Genomic DNA, 15,936 nt, shown 5'->3' with positions numbered 1-15,936 from the left:
TTATTTGTTTTTCAACTTCAACCACTTCCTGTAAAAGAAACATAACAGCACCTTAACAACAATTTTAATCCTCTTAGACAACCCCATCATCTCAACCCCTCTAACTAACAAGAATCACATGGAAGGTGGAATTATATTCTGCACTAATAGATGAAACAAGAGCCATGGATCCATAATGTACTATGATGGGTAAAGGATTGCAGAAGCAGATTTATCTGTATTCCGGGAACCCCATATTAGCTTAATTTATATAAGTTGCCGGGAAAGGTTGTGTTACACAGGAATTGGTAATATCTATGTGTTCCACTTGATAGATCTGATTCGAAGGCAAGGATCCATGTAGCCGACCCCATTTATTTGGGATAAGGCCTGTGTTGTTGTTGTTCGTTTTCCTTTTTTTCGGTTGGATGTTTTTCTTCTTCTTACTCCAACATGCACCACAGATTAATCCTTTGCCCAGCTCCAAGTTGATAGCTGCTTATGCTCTTTAATGCAACTAAACCATGATGCAAGCAAATCCTACTAATCAAAGCCAAAACCATTTCGTGTTAAATTCACTGCTGATCTGACATGTTTGTTACCATGAAAATAAGACAATAATGTGAAAATTCACTGCTGATCTGACATGTTTGTTACAGCAAAAATAAGACAATAATGTCCACTCTGTGGACACAGCAAACCTGTTGGTCTTTATATGATGTTCATACAAACAATGATTTGCATTGCTCAATGCTTTTCCAGTTGTAAGCGAGTATTTTTCTGTTCTGTGGACGATTTCTACTGTAATGCTCATATGAACAATGACTGGCTCACTGCTATTATGCTTTTCCTGGAAGGATGTAAGAGCAACATGATCACATTCGCATTTCATAAGAAAATACAATTTTGGTGTCCCGAAGGCATACCTTCATCCTCCTTATGCTTATTAAGTACAAGTGAGTAATCTGCTGTCTTGGGCAGGGATGTAATCACTCATGTCGATGCTGTCCTTTGGAGATCAGACTACTGCATTTAATTCAGGATATTCTTGATGAGTCCCACTTCTTTCCTTCCTAAACTCTTGGTATGCTCCGAGCAGATCCAAACCATCTATATCCTTGAACTTGAGGACATAACTTTTCACGAATTTTTCCTCACTAACGCAAAATGCGGTTGCATAATCAATCTTTTTGGAAACCAAACCCTTAGAACGCAGATTCTGGATCCATCTATAACGGGGAATCAACCTCTTTTCCAGGCTAAGACCCAAAATCAGAGGACATTTCAGCAACAGCTCACGAGGAAAATCCATCTTAGAGAGAAAGAAATCCAATTTCCTCTTCAAATTCTCTTCATTTAATCTAAAAATTGCAGGAGACAACCTGAATAGTACATATTTATCAGACTCCCCAAACCCAAAATCACTCAAAATGTTCAATTTCCTGGTTAGTTTCTCTTTGGACACGGAAGTCACCACATGCAAGGCATTCGCATAAGCCGGTGAAGAACTACAAGCTAGCCCGAATTCCTCCACAATGTTACAAGCCATATCTAGCTGCTCCAATTTCATAATCAAAACATTAGGAGACCTAAAAATAAGCGTCGATAGAGAAGGCCCCTCAAGGCCCTTCTGAATCAAGAACTCTATGTTTCTCCGCAAAACCTTATCTGGGTTACTGGTGAGGATCCAAGGACATCGCTTGAGAGCGAGACGTACCTTCTTGTCGTCTCGAAGGACGTCGCGTAGGAAATCAAGGCAGGGCGTAATACGACGATCGACACTATTACCCAAGCAGTTTGCAGATGCGGCGATAAGGTCCGCGAGTTCTTTGCCGGAAGCACCGAGAGACTCAAAAAGCTTGACCTTGGGTAACAGAGAAGATTCGACGCCGGCGGTGAGGATGCTCGGGCGGCGACTGACGACAACTGAGAGTTGAGATTCAGAGAGACCGATGCTGCGAAGGTAAGCAAGGACTGCATCTGGTTTCTTGGGTGATTTTATGTGGAGGAGTCGCTTCGAAGCGTGAATTGCTTTCTCTCTTGACCAACCAAAGGAACGGATAAAGTAATTCACCATGAAAGGGGAAGATTCTGAAACCTGAACCGATGATTCTGTTGGAGAAGTTGTAGAGCAGAAAGGAGAAGGTAGGAAGGAAATGCGACAAATCGGAGACGCAAGAGTTCTAAAGATAGGAAGCTTTAGAGCTGTCAGTTTCAGCTCCATCTTCACTGCAAAAGAACAAGGAACCTGTTCTAGCGAGTAGTGAAGCTGGTCTTGTTTAAGGTCCTAAGGATAGCAGATTAGCAGAGGGACTTCAGAGGTCTTTTAACTTGAGAAGAAGGGTAAATTCGTTATATCCGATGTTTCAAAAGGGAAAAGGCTACCCACAGGAGAATCACAATTATAAATAATATCAACGGCTACATTTCCTGTAGGAATTCGGTAGAGTTGCGTGAACCTTAGAATTCTTGTGGGAGGAAATCGCTGGAACGATATTGACTCGAATCGGCTTGGATACAGAACGGGAGATCAACGATTCAATTTAAATCTTTGAAGTCTAACCCTTGCAAGGGTTTGGCTAGATGATAATGATTAACATCTCATAGCATTAAGTCAAAAATTCAAATATCCTTGAAGTCAGACGTGAAATTTCATCATATATTTAACTAGATATAAAACTAACCCTAATGATATAGTTGAGGGGTGCATAAGCTGGTCCGGACAAACTCTCTCTTCACTACACCTTGACCTAAGGGTGTCAATGGATCGGTTAGAACCGATTTTGCTTTTGACTTTTTGGTTTCGAGCTGGAAGCACCTAACCTAAACATGGACAATGACCAAAATTTCGAGTTTGGTTTAGTGGATTGCTTTGATTTTGGAGCCATTACCAACCCGTTAACAAACTGTTTCAACTCATTCCAAATTAAAAACATGCTTTAGGTCTTTCGGCTTAAGGCATGATACATAAAGATAGTCACCAGTAATCAAATCTCACGGGCCAAACCAACATGGTAGAAGCAGAACATCTTACTGAATAACAAGACACAATCTTTTTAGTAAGTTAACAACAAAGCTTGAAAGCCAAGAGCCTATAATCGTGGGTTCTTTCCCATCAATTCTTAGTAGCCCTTGCCAATGGGATTCCCTAACGCCAGAAAAGGATGATACCATAACATCTGGAATGTGTTTCTCCAATTTTCATTCAGATTAATTAAATCAGAATAAATACAATCGAGGATTGAACCGTGTAAGTAAACGAGAAAAAGTAACAATTGACCTATTAACAAAAGAATGAATGAAGAGACCAAGGCTTGTGCAACCTAAAACAAACATTAACCATTCTTTTCCTCTGTAACTTACATGGAAGGTGATGGCAGTCCACTGTTGTCAATGGTGGCATTTCATAAACAGTGGGGATCTCCGGGCTCCCATCTTGCACTTTGCTGGATAGAAATCAGAGAATTTACAAACCCCGAATGCGCCGGGCCACAGATTTACTTGAATCTTCATTGGATAACACTTGAGTTACTATGCATTAGCATGTCATCACAATCTGTCCTCTCGCATAGACACTCCTGTGGGTTAGCATAGAAATAATCTTCCTCCTTGGGCTTGTCAAAAATAACCCTCCGGTGAGCTGGTTGTCCTAACCTTTTCTCATGTGCTAACTTAACAGCAATTGCAAACTCATCCCATGAAATTGTCCCATTCTGGTGCAAATCAAGCAGCCCAACAAGATTTTTTCTATCCAGCAGGATGCTCTTCTTAAACCCAAGATGCCTGCAAAAGAGAGCATTCCACAAAAGCATGCATTATAACAACTCGTATAAGCTTAAATATGAACATAATATACGAACAAAACCAAGTATGCAGATCGTTAACCTGCGATGACCTTCAACAAGTTTCGCCATGTTACCATCATAAGTAGGTATGAATATGTCACTAGCAACTGAAACCATAAAATCCAGGGCTGCCATTTGAGATGAGTGGTTCTGGAATTGTTGCAGATCCTTTGGATCTAGCAGCATCTCCTTCTTCACCTGAGAGCACCATTGAACCAAATCAAATTTCTTCAGTTGCACTTAATATATGCTGGCGATTTTCATTATACCCTAAATTTCAGTAGGGCATGAGCAAAAACTCTATTTATGCATCAGGTAGAATCAGGACCAACCATTTAAAATTTTTATCACTAAGGACTGATAAGCTAATCCATCTACTTTAGAAAAGGTATTCCTCTCGTTGTCCTACTAATAACTTCCCCGTTCCAATTCTCATGAAAAATATAAGATGAAATGTAGCAGTACATTTTATGAGTACGATCCTCAGAAGTTGACATAATGCATCCCTGAGAGAGGAAAGGTAGAGGAAAACCGCTATCAAATGGTGGCTCAGACATGCATGTGTGCCTCAATCAACCCAAAGGTGGTGAGGATAAACCTCATGAACTAGCTAAGCATCACCCTCACTAGTCAGCAAAATCTGCCTAGTGCATGAGTTGGTGCAGATCACACTTAAAAAAGAAAAATGCCCAAAAATATCAAGGTGGTGAAAAACTCACAATCCGTGGGAAAGCAGCTCTAAGTGCAGCAAGTCGCCGTCTGCTACCATATATCTCTCCAGAAGCAATATAAATCTGAGTGTCCTTCTGGATGTCTAGTGCTTGCAAAACTAAAGCAGCCTCCTCAGGTGTAAGAGGGCACAAACCTTGGGATCTCCTTTCTACAGATACAATCTCTTTCTCTCTCCACCAAGGATATGCATATCTGTGAATGATTTGCAACACCAAAAAAAAAAACAAAAGAATAAAGAAAAAGGGTATTAAACCATGTTTAATCTTTTGAATTAGTAATTCTAGTAAGAATGAAAGTGTATTTTATCCACATTTCTAGAAAGATAAACTTCCAATGCTGGGACACTGTACACATGAGAATAATTTTTCAAGCCTGATTACATGAATTGAAATAGCTTGTTAGAAACCATGGAACCACAATCCTTCAGAAAATGCCTTCTATTTCAAAACTAAATGATTGTGCTAACAAGGGAAAATGCCAACACTGGCAGACCTTAGATATCCCAAAGAAAGCTTTCTAAAGGCATTCTTCAGAATGGATGTAGAAAAAAAAAAGACCTGCACACTGAAGACTCTGTCCCTACTGCGATATGGTATGACTGAACCATCATTTGATGGGCGCCACATAAAACTCTCCTTTATGGTACATGTAATACCATGCAATCCAGAGTTAAGAATTCCAAACAACAAAAATAAGCCAGCGACGAACCTCATACTTTTCAGCTCCTCTGCTTCTTCATCAGTGCAGCCTTGAGTACAACCTGAGAACGCCAACATGTCCATCTCATACCTCAGATGCAATGCCACAAAGGTTCCCCTCTCTCCAAGAATCTCAATCAACTTGTGCCCCAATGCTTCAATCTGAGGAGTGAATTTTAGTGCCTGGAAATTGACACGGCACCTGAGCTTCTGAAAGTTGAGAGGAAGTCCATTATTTGCCACACGTGCATCTGTTTTATTAAAGTGAATCACTTTATACTTTCTGAATAGCGGTCGAATCTGTACGAGGAATGAGAAATCGTCAATTAAAACGCAGCACCATGCCAAGTCTATATCCATCCTTTTGTGTGCATCAAATACACAAGGCATAATCTAAAACTCAAACAAGACAATTCAGAATTCAGCCAATTCAACTCAACTAAATATCAGCTGACTCCATAGGTGGGCCATCCCCCCCCCCCCCAACTCTTTTTGGCCCTTGTTTTCCCCTTTTCTCCCACGGCCTCTGCCTCCCCCCCCCACCCCAAAGAAAAAGAAAATATTGGAAAAAGTTTTTGAAGGTATGGATGATGGATATAAACGTCATCCTCAATAATTATCCAAAGGGATACGATTGAACCCCAATTTTCAAGGAAGAAAAAGTTAAATCCAATGAGAAACTGAATCATAATCCCTAAAATCTTTCCCTATTTATTCTCTCTTTCCATTCCTATTTATTATCTCCTCTCTCCTCTTCCCTCACACGTGGCTTATGGAAGACTTGGAAAAGCAAAAGGTAAGGAGTTTATTCCTAAATCTTCTCCATAATCAAGTATTCTCTCTATCTTTCTCCATTTTTATTCTCTCTTTCTCGATTTTTTTATTTTCTTTTTTATTTGTATTTACATGGTCTCTCTTTCTCAGTCTTTTTTTTATGAATAGATATTTGTAATTTGAAAAGTAACTAACTACCATGATTCGTTTGGTTTGCATCTACCCTTCCACTGTTGAAATCATGTGTTTTCTTCCCCCCTTTAGTATTCATTTGTAAGATTTTTTTTATGAAAAGAACATTAATTGAAACTAGAAAGTATTTTGTAAGATATTCCTTCATTAGCTATCCTTATGCTTTAATTTACCTTTTCTAGGGGTAAATGATTTACTAATATTTTTATAAGGGTAAAAGTATTATTATCAATGACTTAACTATATTTTTAATGTGTGGGACCATGTCTGAACATGATAATATAATTTAGACATGGGCCCATACAATGTGTGGTGAAAAAATATTAGTGCTCCCCCAACAGGGAGGTGATCCGGACTCATTATTTGCCCCCCCCCCCAATGTTGAATCCTAGCTCCACCCTTGGCTAACTCATTACTCAACCTTGACAAGTCAAAACTCAAGTCAACTAACTCAAATCAAAGGAACCAGGTGGCACAGCCAATACAGGCATTGATTTGTTGCCATTTCTTGGGATCAAATCTTCCATCACCTAGGGTAATAGTTGTGAGCATCCCCAGAAAGAACAACAAAAAAGAAAGTAAAAGACAGTTGACCCAATCGTCGCTTATAGCTCGTAATTTTCAGTTTATGTTTCTTACGTTTTTTACTAGTTTATCAGATTGAAAAGGGGAACCAGCTATAACAGAGCTGGAAGCCTTTCTAGCTCTGACACCTATTTGCACCATCCGCAACAAAAAAAAAGTTTTTTTTTTTGGATGAATAAATAAATGCATTAAAAAACCACATATAAAGAGAGATACAAAGAGAAAATTAAGGGGACTGAGAGGGGGGGGGAATAGCCAGTCAAGGAGATGGCTGGATAGAAGAATCGAGACTCTAGGAACTAGCAATTAGCCTATTCCTCGGAGAATCAAAAAACACATGGATGGGGGCATAGAGATAAGCATAGAAGAAACATCAAAATAGATGGCTTTCCAAATTGAGCTACGGTAACGGGATTTGGAAGTCCATCTTTTCATGTTGCACTCCTACCATAAGTGGTGGACAGTTGCAGCAAAGACAAGCTTACCTACTAGATCGCAAATCGTGGAGCCAGAGAACATTCTTAGGATCCACTTCCAATCTCAAGCAAAACCAAAAGACCATCTCGATCTGGGCCAAATGGAAGCAAGGGCTAAAGTCCAGATGGAACTGGAGAAGGGACTGGTGAAGAAAAGGTCGTCAAGGTCCTCAATACCGTTCCAACAAAGGGAACAATTGGGATTGGCGGGGATGAGCTGACTAATAAGAAAAGCTTGTGTGGGAAGGGCTAAGTTGAGGGATCTCCAGAGGGTGAGGGAGTGGCGAGGGATGTGGCCTTTGAACTGGACTAGGGGGGCCCAAGGGACAAGGGAGGGGCAAGGGGATCTAAGGAGATTCCAAGCAGAGGCGATAGTGAAGGTTTAGCTATGGGACGGGGTCCACAAGGTCCAAAAGTTATCAATGCATGACAACATAAATTTACTCAACAGACATTATTTAAAAGAAGTGCAACACAAGATCAGAGAATGTGGATCAGTAAACAGAACCCAATCTGGGTCCATCAGGATCAGCCAGACCAACCTTGAGATTCTTAACCAAAATTAGCTACAATTGGCTTAACCTAGCTGAAACTAACTCTGAAAATGACTGGTCCTGTCAATCCTTAAATCCCTCTGATACACATGAAACCCTCTTGAGTAAAGTTGTACAGCCTCTCATCCTCTATAATTATATGGATGGTTATTTATGCATTTCTAGCTACATGCCATTGAACATAGTGAGAACTTGTGAACATCTTACCCAATTAATATCTCACCATTCCTCAATTTCCAATCTAATCCAATAACGTCATGTAACTCATCAAAAATTTTACACGGAAACCCAGCGCAGACAGTATAAGTTATTGGAGAAAAGATCCAACAAACGCAGTTTGACAAATGACGTTGAATAAATTGTTGGAATAATCAAATATGCATGAAGACAAGGACAAAGCCCAAACATAGTGGCTTATACGGTTGAAAGAGAAAGATTTAACATGTGTACTTATCAAGGAAGTTTCCCATTCAACCTGATTTGTGTAGGTAACAGAACAGCCAGCAATATTCATGCCAAGAAAGAGAAAGATTTAACATGTGTACTTATCAAGGAAGTTTCCCATTCAACCTGATTTGTGTAGGTAACAGAACAGCCAGCAATACTCATGCCAGTAACAATTCTCTAAACCTAATAGTCATGGTGGATTCACAAATTTTGAGTTACAGCTGTCACTGGCATAAGTTCAAAACCTCGCTGAAAATTTGGACATCTTGGGCAGGTTGAAGCAACATGCTATGTTAACATTTTTTGTTTTGGAGGGGTTGGGTTGGGTTGGTCATCTTGTGTAGAAATTTCAGTCTAGAAAAGCACTATTCATTAAAATTTCAGTTATTTCAGTCGTAATGGGCCTAATGGCATTTTACAACCCGATCATGGTCAACCTAAACTCATGTCAAAAAAAATCAATGCTTCAGTGAAAATTTTCCATCTGGTTGAAATAGCCTTCAAAAAGAGTTTTAATACCATCATCACTGGGGAATCCCATTCCTTTTCAAATGTTCATAGTGAATTTTCCATCAATACATAGAATTCTTTCTCCTTTTTTCTTTATGTACATTTGCTGCTTGTGATTTAAATGTCTTCTAGACCCACCAAATTTATCAGACAACCTTTCCAATAAACCTCACCTAAAATTCCTAGTTATAAGAAAATAAGGGTCTACCAGTGCACGAGGCTCCTAGCACTGCCATGTCTCAGAGGGTCATAATGTACACAACCTTACCCTATTTTTGTAGAGCAACTATTTCAAAACTCAAAACTTGTGACTACATGGTCACAATGGTGCAACCTTACCATTGCACCAAGGCCCACCGTCTAAAATTCCTAGCTCCAAAAAACCTTCTAAATTATACAAAATTTTAGCTTAAAGTTATGATTGGTTACCCAAGCTTGCCTATGTCAAATTGATAAACCTAGCAGATTTTGGATGAGGACAAGAAGAACCCTTTCCATCCCCTAAACAATTTAATTAATAGAAGGCAGTATAGAAAAGAAGAAACCAAAATATAAGTTTGAGTGGCACAATGACAGATCTGTGGAATCATCTCCCGTGGATAAATTAGAAAGTGCAGAAGTTATTCAAACCACCAACCCCCCTCCCCCCACCCCACACGTGCAAAAGAAAAAACATAAAGAAAGTCACAAACCTGCTCCAAGTAATATTTTTCACTTGACCAGCTTACTGGTGGCATCTCTAAAATTTTATGTGCAGCATTCCTAGCAAGCCTCTTTGGCAGCCTTCTGATGATTCTGACTTCGTCTCTCAAGGAATTAATGAAGTGTGAGACACTAAATATGTCACCGAAATTGCTGCCAATAAAAACTAAATATGTTAACTCCTCATTTTTCCAACCAAAAGCCACAATACAAACATATTTAACTATAGATGTTGAAGGCAAATTGAAAACCTGGGATCTGCCCAAAAAGAAGTCTTGTCCAGCTCTGGAACAACCAATGTCAGGTTCAAGAGCCTAGCAACTGTTACCATGTCACAGATCTGAAATGACAAATAAAAATCAATACCAGAGGATATAGGTGGAAGGCCAAAAGCTCAAGAACCAAATTGAAGAATACAAACCGCAGCACGCATTTGATTCAAGCCCCCATTGCAAGACACCTTAAGATAACCATTGCTTCTATAGTTTCCTGCAATATACATTGTTAAGGAATTAACTATTGTCCAAATAGAAAAGTGGCTTCATTCTAATTTTTTTATACGGAAAAAAGAAAAGAGCTTTAAAATAGCCTATGATGAACATCTATCACCAAATTGTGCTTCATTGTTAGGATTAAGTCATATGCCTGTTGCACCTTAAAAGTTGCATATCAACATTTAAGCTATGAAAACTGAAGAAAAAGTTCACAAAATATCCTTCTACAAAACCTGTTATCAAGATACGAGCTATGTCTGTAAGATTAAAAGATCCATCCTTGCAAACTCCAGCAACACAATTATCTCAATTTGTTCGCATGCAAAACAAGGTCGAATGAATTTCCAAATTTTAGTACATGATGAATGAGTTGTGAGTTGAGATATGAACTATCAGAACTTTCAGCCTTGATTCGGGCCCCAGCTCACTCAGATCCCATAAAACTCTTCGGTACTAACTCAAAACTATAAGAAAACTCAAAAACATTTACGATCCATTTGGAATTTTAATTTTGTACGTTCTTATTAGGTAGTAATTTCTGGCTTACATTTTTATGCTTCTTCAATCCAGTGGAATGAAACCTCCCCCAGTGTAAGCATTTATCCTAATTAGCATATATGACTGAGCCAAACCATTTTTAGGGCTACATGGTAACTGAATGAAAAGATGAGTTGAAGACTTGGGCACAACTGGTAGGGAAGGTGGTATGGAACTAGTTATAATAATTCCCGACCAGGATGGTGCATTCCCATAGAGATACTCTTACTAAGCATACAAGTAACCTGACTTAATATAGAAACATCTCCTTTCACCAGAGAGTAACACATCAAGCAAGTGTTAACAGCTGATCACTGGAACCTGCCATTGATGGCATGATACCAGGGAACATTTTCTTAATAGGCCGCACCCAAAAATGTAGTATCTACCTAAAACGCTTGTATAATCATATGTATTGGCATATCCAATAATGCAGTAACTAGTATCTTAACAATCACTCATATCATCAGCACAATAAATGCACACTTTCTTATTGAAATAAATTTATTCAAATATCCAAGTGTCAAGTTGAATAAATGAATGCAGCCTCAACCAGAGAGATCAACCTGTGCCTTTGATTTTAGGCTGCCAACGGCACGGAGCAAACTAATCCACAACCGGAAAGTTTTTCAAAACCAAACTGAATTGAATCGTTACTTATAAAAAAAATGCTTGCCAAAGAAAGAAGGTCCATTTTCCCACGTAATTCATTGGTCAAACCACAGATTCTATTCTCAAAGCAACTAATAGAGAGAGTCTTTCTCTTTATAGTTACACTTCTATCAGTGCAACCCAAAAAGATGGCTTATTAATAAACCACCGAGGCTGAAAGGTCAACATTTTGGCAAAGGCTGATTACACCCCTAAAACCTGCATATCACTGGGACATTAATAAGCTAACTGGTTAGAAATATGGCAAGTAGTATTGAAGGCTACACTTACGAAGAATAAACTATACGACTTTCCACACGGTCTCCAGTTTTGGCAACAGGGGGAGAGAGAGAGGAGTGTTTTCATAGACATCAGGGTGGCAAGTCATAAGAATGCAAGAGTTCTGGACTCAATCAACCATCAAACCCACCTAAAAGCACTACTCAGGGTATTAATAGCTCGACCATGAAGACAAGAAACCCAGGTTTATGTTCTGCTGTAGTAGATTGTTATCCTACTGCATCGCTCAGGAATTCAACTATTGCGCAAAAGTGGTGCAGTAGATTAGTCGTGGGTTTAAAGAAATATACATTTCAGAAATAAAATCACCCAAGGGTAATAATGATACCCTAGATTTCCAACATTTGGAAATGCCAATTAAGTACTCAATGCATAAAATTGAAACCCAACATTTAGGGGGGAAATCCATCCATTCTTTACAAGGATTACCAGCATTTGCAGAAACTAAATTCTACGGATTTCAAAAAAAAAATTATGACATAAAAACAAATAAAAAGCTTCCCTAAAGAGTAAAGATACAGAGAAAGAAAGAACTGACTTGCAGGTGGATAATGTCGGGGCAAAGCAGCGGACTCTGTGGGAGCACGACGCCGAGGGGAAATTGAAGCACTTTCACCTGGACGCTGAAGCTGCTGGTGAATTATTGGAGCGGAAACTGAAGGAAGCTCTTCTCTACGGTCTGAGTTGGTGAACCTGGATAGGTGGTTTGACAAGCCAGTTAACAACTTTGGATGCCAGAGTTCTCCAACGGCAACCAACTGAACAAGACATGTCCACAGCAAAATGCTGGAACAAATTCGAATAAACCATACTTGCAGACGAGTCTTGGGAATAACTGGGGTTGGAAGCTTATCGCATCTTGAAGGCAAACCCTCCGATCTAACATCCATATTTCTTGCACAACCCACCCAGCCACTTCATCCGACCATTACTCTCAAGAATCATAACACCAATTACACTGATCCGATCCAAACCAAACATAACGAAATGATCTCCACAAAATCAAAAACATCGAGTTACACCAATGTGGTCACCTCCCACACCCCAACGCCAATGGCAAATTAATCTCCACAGCAAAACCCTAGAAACACCTGCAACTCCGAATTGTTCGTTGCCCTCCTGCAAATGAAGAAACAAACCCAGTTTATAGAAAGAGAAATTAATCCGGAAAGACACAAGATACCTAATAATTAAGCAAGAGAGGTGGTGTGTGCCAACCAATAATTCTGATTCACCGACACAAAAAAGAAGATGATATTAAATGAACTCACCGGAGAAAAACAGAGAAACCTGTAAATCACTACGAATCGTTTGTTTGATTTGTTTTTTTTTTCGTTAGTTGGTTACTCGATCACACTCGATATCGATAAGGAAAGCTTTGTGATCGTTATAAATGAGATTTATTTCATTGAAAGTGAAACGATGCCAGAATGGTCTAATAATAAGTGTCTACCTCAAACTCACAGAAGATTAAAAAAGTGATTACCCTTCAAAGTTCAAGAATCACGGAAATGTGAGAGAAAACAGAGATTTGAGGGGATCGTTACGGGTCATATGGTATTAACAAAACCTAGCAATCATGTTTAACGTGTGAACGAGTATTCCAAATGAAGTATTTAATATCTTCCAATTCAATTTCGTCGCTTTCTTAGTTTTGTAGTCAGTCATGCAACCCACCAAAACATTTCTATCTGGAGCATAATTATTAGAAAAAATGAAGGAAAAAAAAATCAGCCACACTAACAACCAACATAATTTGACTCTTTCTCATCCGAAAAAATAATAGTAATAATAATTGACGAAGAACACATATATCTAAAAGTAAAACTCTCTCAAATTAGCAATGATTCTCTTAAAATGTCCCTTAAATTTGTACATTGTTATACTGTATTAAAAAATTCCGTTAAATCGTAATTAAATAATTTCATAGTTTTGAGATTTTCCTTTTCTGACTTTTTTTTAGTAAATATAGTTTTCAATTTTATCTTTTTCATCTTACATGAGATTTTTTTATCAAAAAAATGAGATATTTCTATTTTTTGTTCTTCTATTTTTTATTTTATATCATATAAAATATAGAATAATACAACTAACATTATTTATTTCTCTAACCAATCAATTGTTCTAACAGAAATGGAGAATTAAGGGATATATAACTTTTTATATAGGTGAGATTTTTCTGTTATTGTGATGGGAATCATTTATTATACAAACATTTGTTTGGTAATCATCAAATCATTAATGTATGGAAGGACAAATTTAAAGTCCATGGCTTCCCTTAACTTATTGCCTCTACATAAAAAGCTATCAGCACTCTACTAAAAGTTTTCGCCAAAAGAAAAATCCAACCCCATGGTGAACCATAGTTCAAAACATGATCTAATATATTTTTTTTTCTTTTGGGATAAAAAAAAAACTTGATTTCATTCTAACAATGTTTTGTCAACCCTAATTTATTTATTTGGTTTGATTCTAGTTTTCTTGTCTTGATTGATTCGGTTGATTAGATAATGGTATGTCATTTACCCAAAAAAAATAATGGATATGTCAAATTGTAGCTGTTCTAGAATAATTTTGACTTCTGTTTCTTTTTTTTTTGTTTAGTTAAAGACTTTGATCTTGCTTGCGAGTAGCACTGTTTCAAACAGTCCACTTTTAGGCCGTTGAATATTCATTGCTTAATCTAGACCATTAACATTAATGGTCCAGATTAAGTGAAAATTCAACTTTGCATCCGTGTTGTGGATTGCTCGGAGCAACGCAGCTCGCAAGCATTTTCCAAAGACTTGGCTTCTATTAATAGCATGTAAATAAAGAGCGTAATTTTTAATTGTTAATGAATGAATATGAAAAAATAATAATAAATTGACCCACCATGCATTGCAAAATTTCTAGATTTTATTTTAATTTTTTTTTTTGTAGTTTTATAATTGAGGGAGTGAGACTATATGTATACCAAAGAGAGATTCAAACCCGAAACCTCTTTAATAAGAGTTGTTAGCATTACCAACTAAGCTACCCTTCGATAGTAAAGTGGGAACTATTACATATATCATTTGAATTATCGAATCTATGACTTCTTCAAAAAGAAATGCGGGTCATTATGGACTAATTGCAATTAAGTAGTGCCAAATTTATTTTAATTTTTATTTGACCATGTTTTCTACAATATTTGGTCAAAACTTTTCTATTCGTTAGATTTAGGAATCTTAAACTAAGGAATAAAAGAAATTGTAGAAGAAACGGAACGTGTTTAGTAGTAGTTTTTTTTTTTTTTTTTTTTAAAGGAACTTTTATAGAAATATTATTTTGATTGCTGAATCGTAAAAATGAGCAATCGTGGTTTTTTTCAATTAATTTCTTCTTTTTCGTTTTTTGAGAAAAAATATATTTATATTAAATTAGAAAAAGAGGGAATAATTACAACTCGTGGAACCGACGGGTTCCTCCCAATGAAGTAGTAAGTCGATTTGGCAAACCATGCAGATCCGTTGAAATTTTCTTTTTTTTTTTTTTTTTAATCAAAAGGGATGCAGTAGTGGCACCTTTGTGCCCCCACTAGATAATATTCAAATTCTCAAGTTCAACCTATGCAAGTGTTGACTTTGTGAACTAACAATTACGGGCTCAGTTAGCGTAGCCTACTAGAGGCCTAGTATAATCTATGGAAACCAGTAAGGAACACACGCCCAGGTCGAAAAACATACAATTGTCAAATCATGAGAAACAACAGAGCAGAGAGGATTTGAACTTGAGACTAAATGTTACCAAATCACTTGCAGGTGAGATTAGGACGAGTAGATCACCACCTCCACTAATAAATAAAAATTTATACCCGAAAATAAGAAAGCCAGTTAAGAAATATTTGTCTCTCTAACCTCATGGAAAAAATAACACGTCGTAAAACAATCTCTCAACTCATGGGGTATCTCCTACAAGACCGAGAATGCAATGCCCCAATAAAGGGTATATGACCCCAGGATCGTGTAGATAGCCACATCAAAACTAGAGAACACTGGGACCTGTTGATACCAGCTCTCTATCTTTTTAGGAACCTTAGGAACCACATTTGATCTCATGCATCTCTCCTTGTATGGTATTTAAGTGATTTCTTCCATTTTTTTTTTTTTTTGGTAATAGTGATTTCTTCCATTTAAGACAAGTAAAAACGACCTCTCCCAGGTGTTTCTTTAATTAACCTTGGTATAAAATATAATTTTCAAATTCATAGATAATGAGCAGGGAGGTAAGAAATTAATGTTGGACTGTTACTTCTTTGATTATGGCAATGAGATTCTTGACCCCCCTCCCTCGGGAAAATGGCGGTGGAAGAAGACCACCAGCAAAATGGAGGTAAAATTTTGAAAAATTTCCATGATCATCTCCTGGGTACTAATTTATCAATCAAATCTCCTATTATTAACACATTTAGTCTTAGTCAATTTTAATTTATTCAATTT

The 15,936-nt window shown here is 37.7% G+C and overlaps 2 protein-coding genes across 5 annotated transcripts; both read right to left on the bottom strand.

Annotated features, from left to right (window-relative positions):
• Window positions 1-997: 997 nt before the first annotated feature.
• On the bottom strand, window positions 998-2,203 carry LOC149006659 (transcription termination factor MTERF8, chloroplastic-like). The gene has a single exon (XM_089165504.1). The coding sequence runs from the start codon at window positions 2,201-2,203 to the stop codon at window positions 998-1,000; it is 1,206 nt and encodes a 401-aa protein (XP_089021630.1).
• Window positions 2,204-2,671: 468 nt separating this feature from the next.
• On the bottom strand, window positions 2,672-13,247 carry LOC149006658 (rhamnogalacturonan I rhamnosyltransferase 1-like). Of its 4 annotated transcripts, XM_089166127.1 has the most exons (10): window positions 12,748-13,247; window positions 12,289-12,595; window positions 12,015-12,169; window positions 9,916-9,983; window positions 9,746-9,834; window positions 9,485-9,647; window positions 5,265-5,554; window positions 4,544-4,748; window positions 3,865-4,022; window positions 2,672-3,762 (listed from the first exon to the last, which is right to left on the bottom strand). In XM_089166127.1, the coding sequence occupies exons 2-10, from the start codon at window positions 12,360-12,362 to the stop codon at window positions 3,489-3,491; spliced, it is 1,476 nt and encodes a 491-aa protein (XP_089022253.1). In that variant the 5' UTR covers window positions 12,363-12,595; window positions 12,748-13,247; the 3' UTR covers window positions 2,672-3,488. The 4 variants fall into 4 exon arrangements, with proteins under 4 accessions (XP_089022253.1, XP_089022250.1, XP_089022251.1 ...); XM_089166124.1 differs by having other exon boundaries at window positions 12,015-12,595; window positions 12,748-13,244; XM_089166125.1 differs by having other exon boundaries at window positions 12,015-12,595; window positions 12,930-13,244.
• Window positions 13,248-15,936: the final 2,689 nt, after the last annotated feature.

The sequence above is a fragment of the Hakea prostrata genome, chromosome 8, assembly GCF_041222555.1.
Source record: "Hakea prostrata isolate BN-2017 chromosome 8, UWA_Hpros_2, whole genome shotgun sequence".
NCBI classification, from domain to species: Eukaryota; Viridiplantae; Streptophyta; class Magnoliopsida; order Proteales; family Proteaceae; genus Hakea; species Hakea prostrata.
This window is presented reverse-complemented; position numbering and strand designations above follow the sequence as displayed.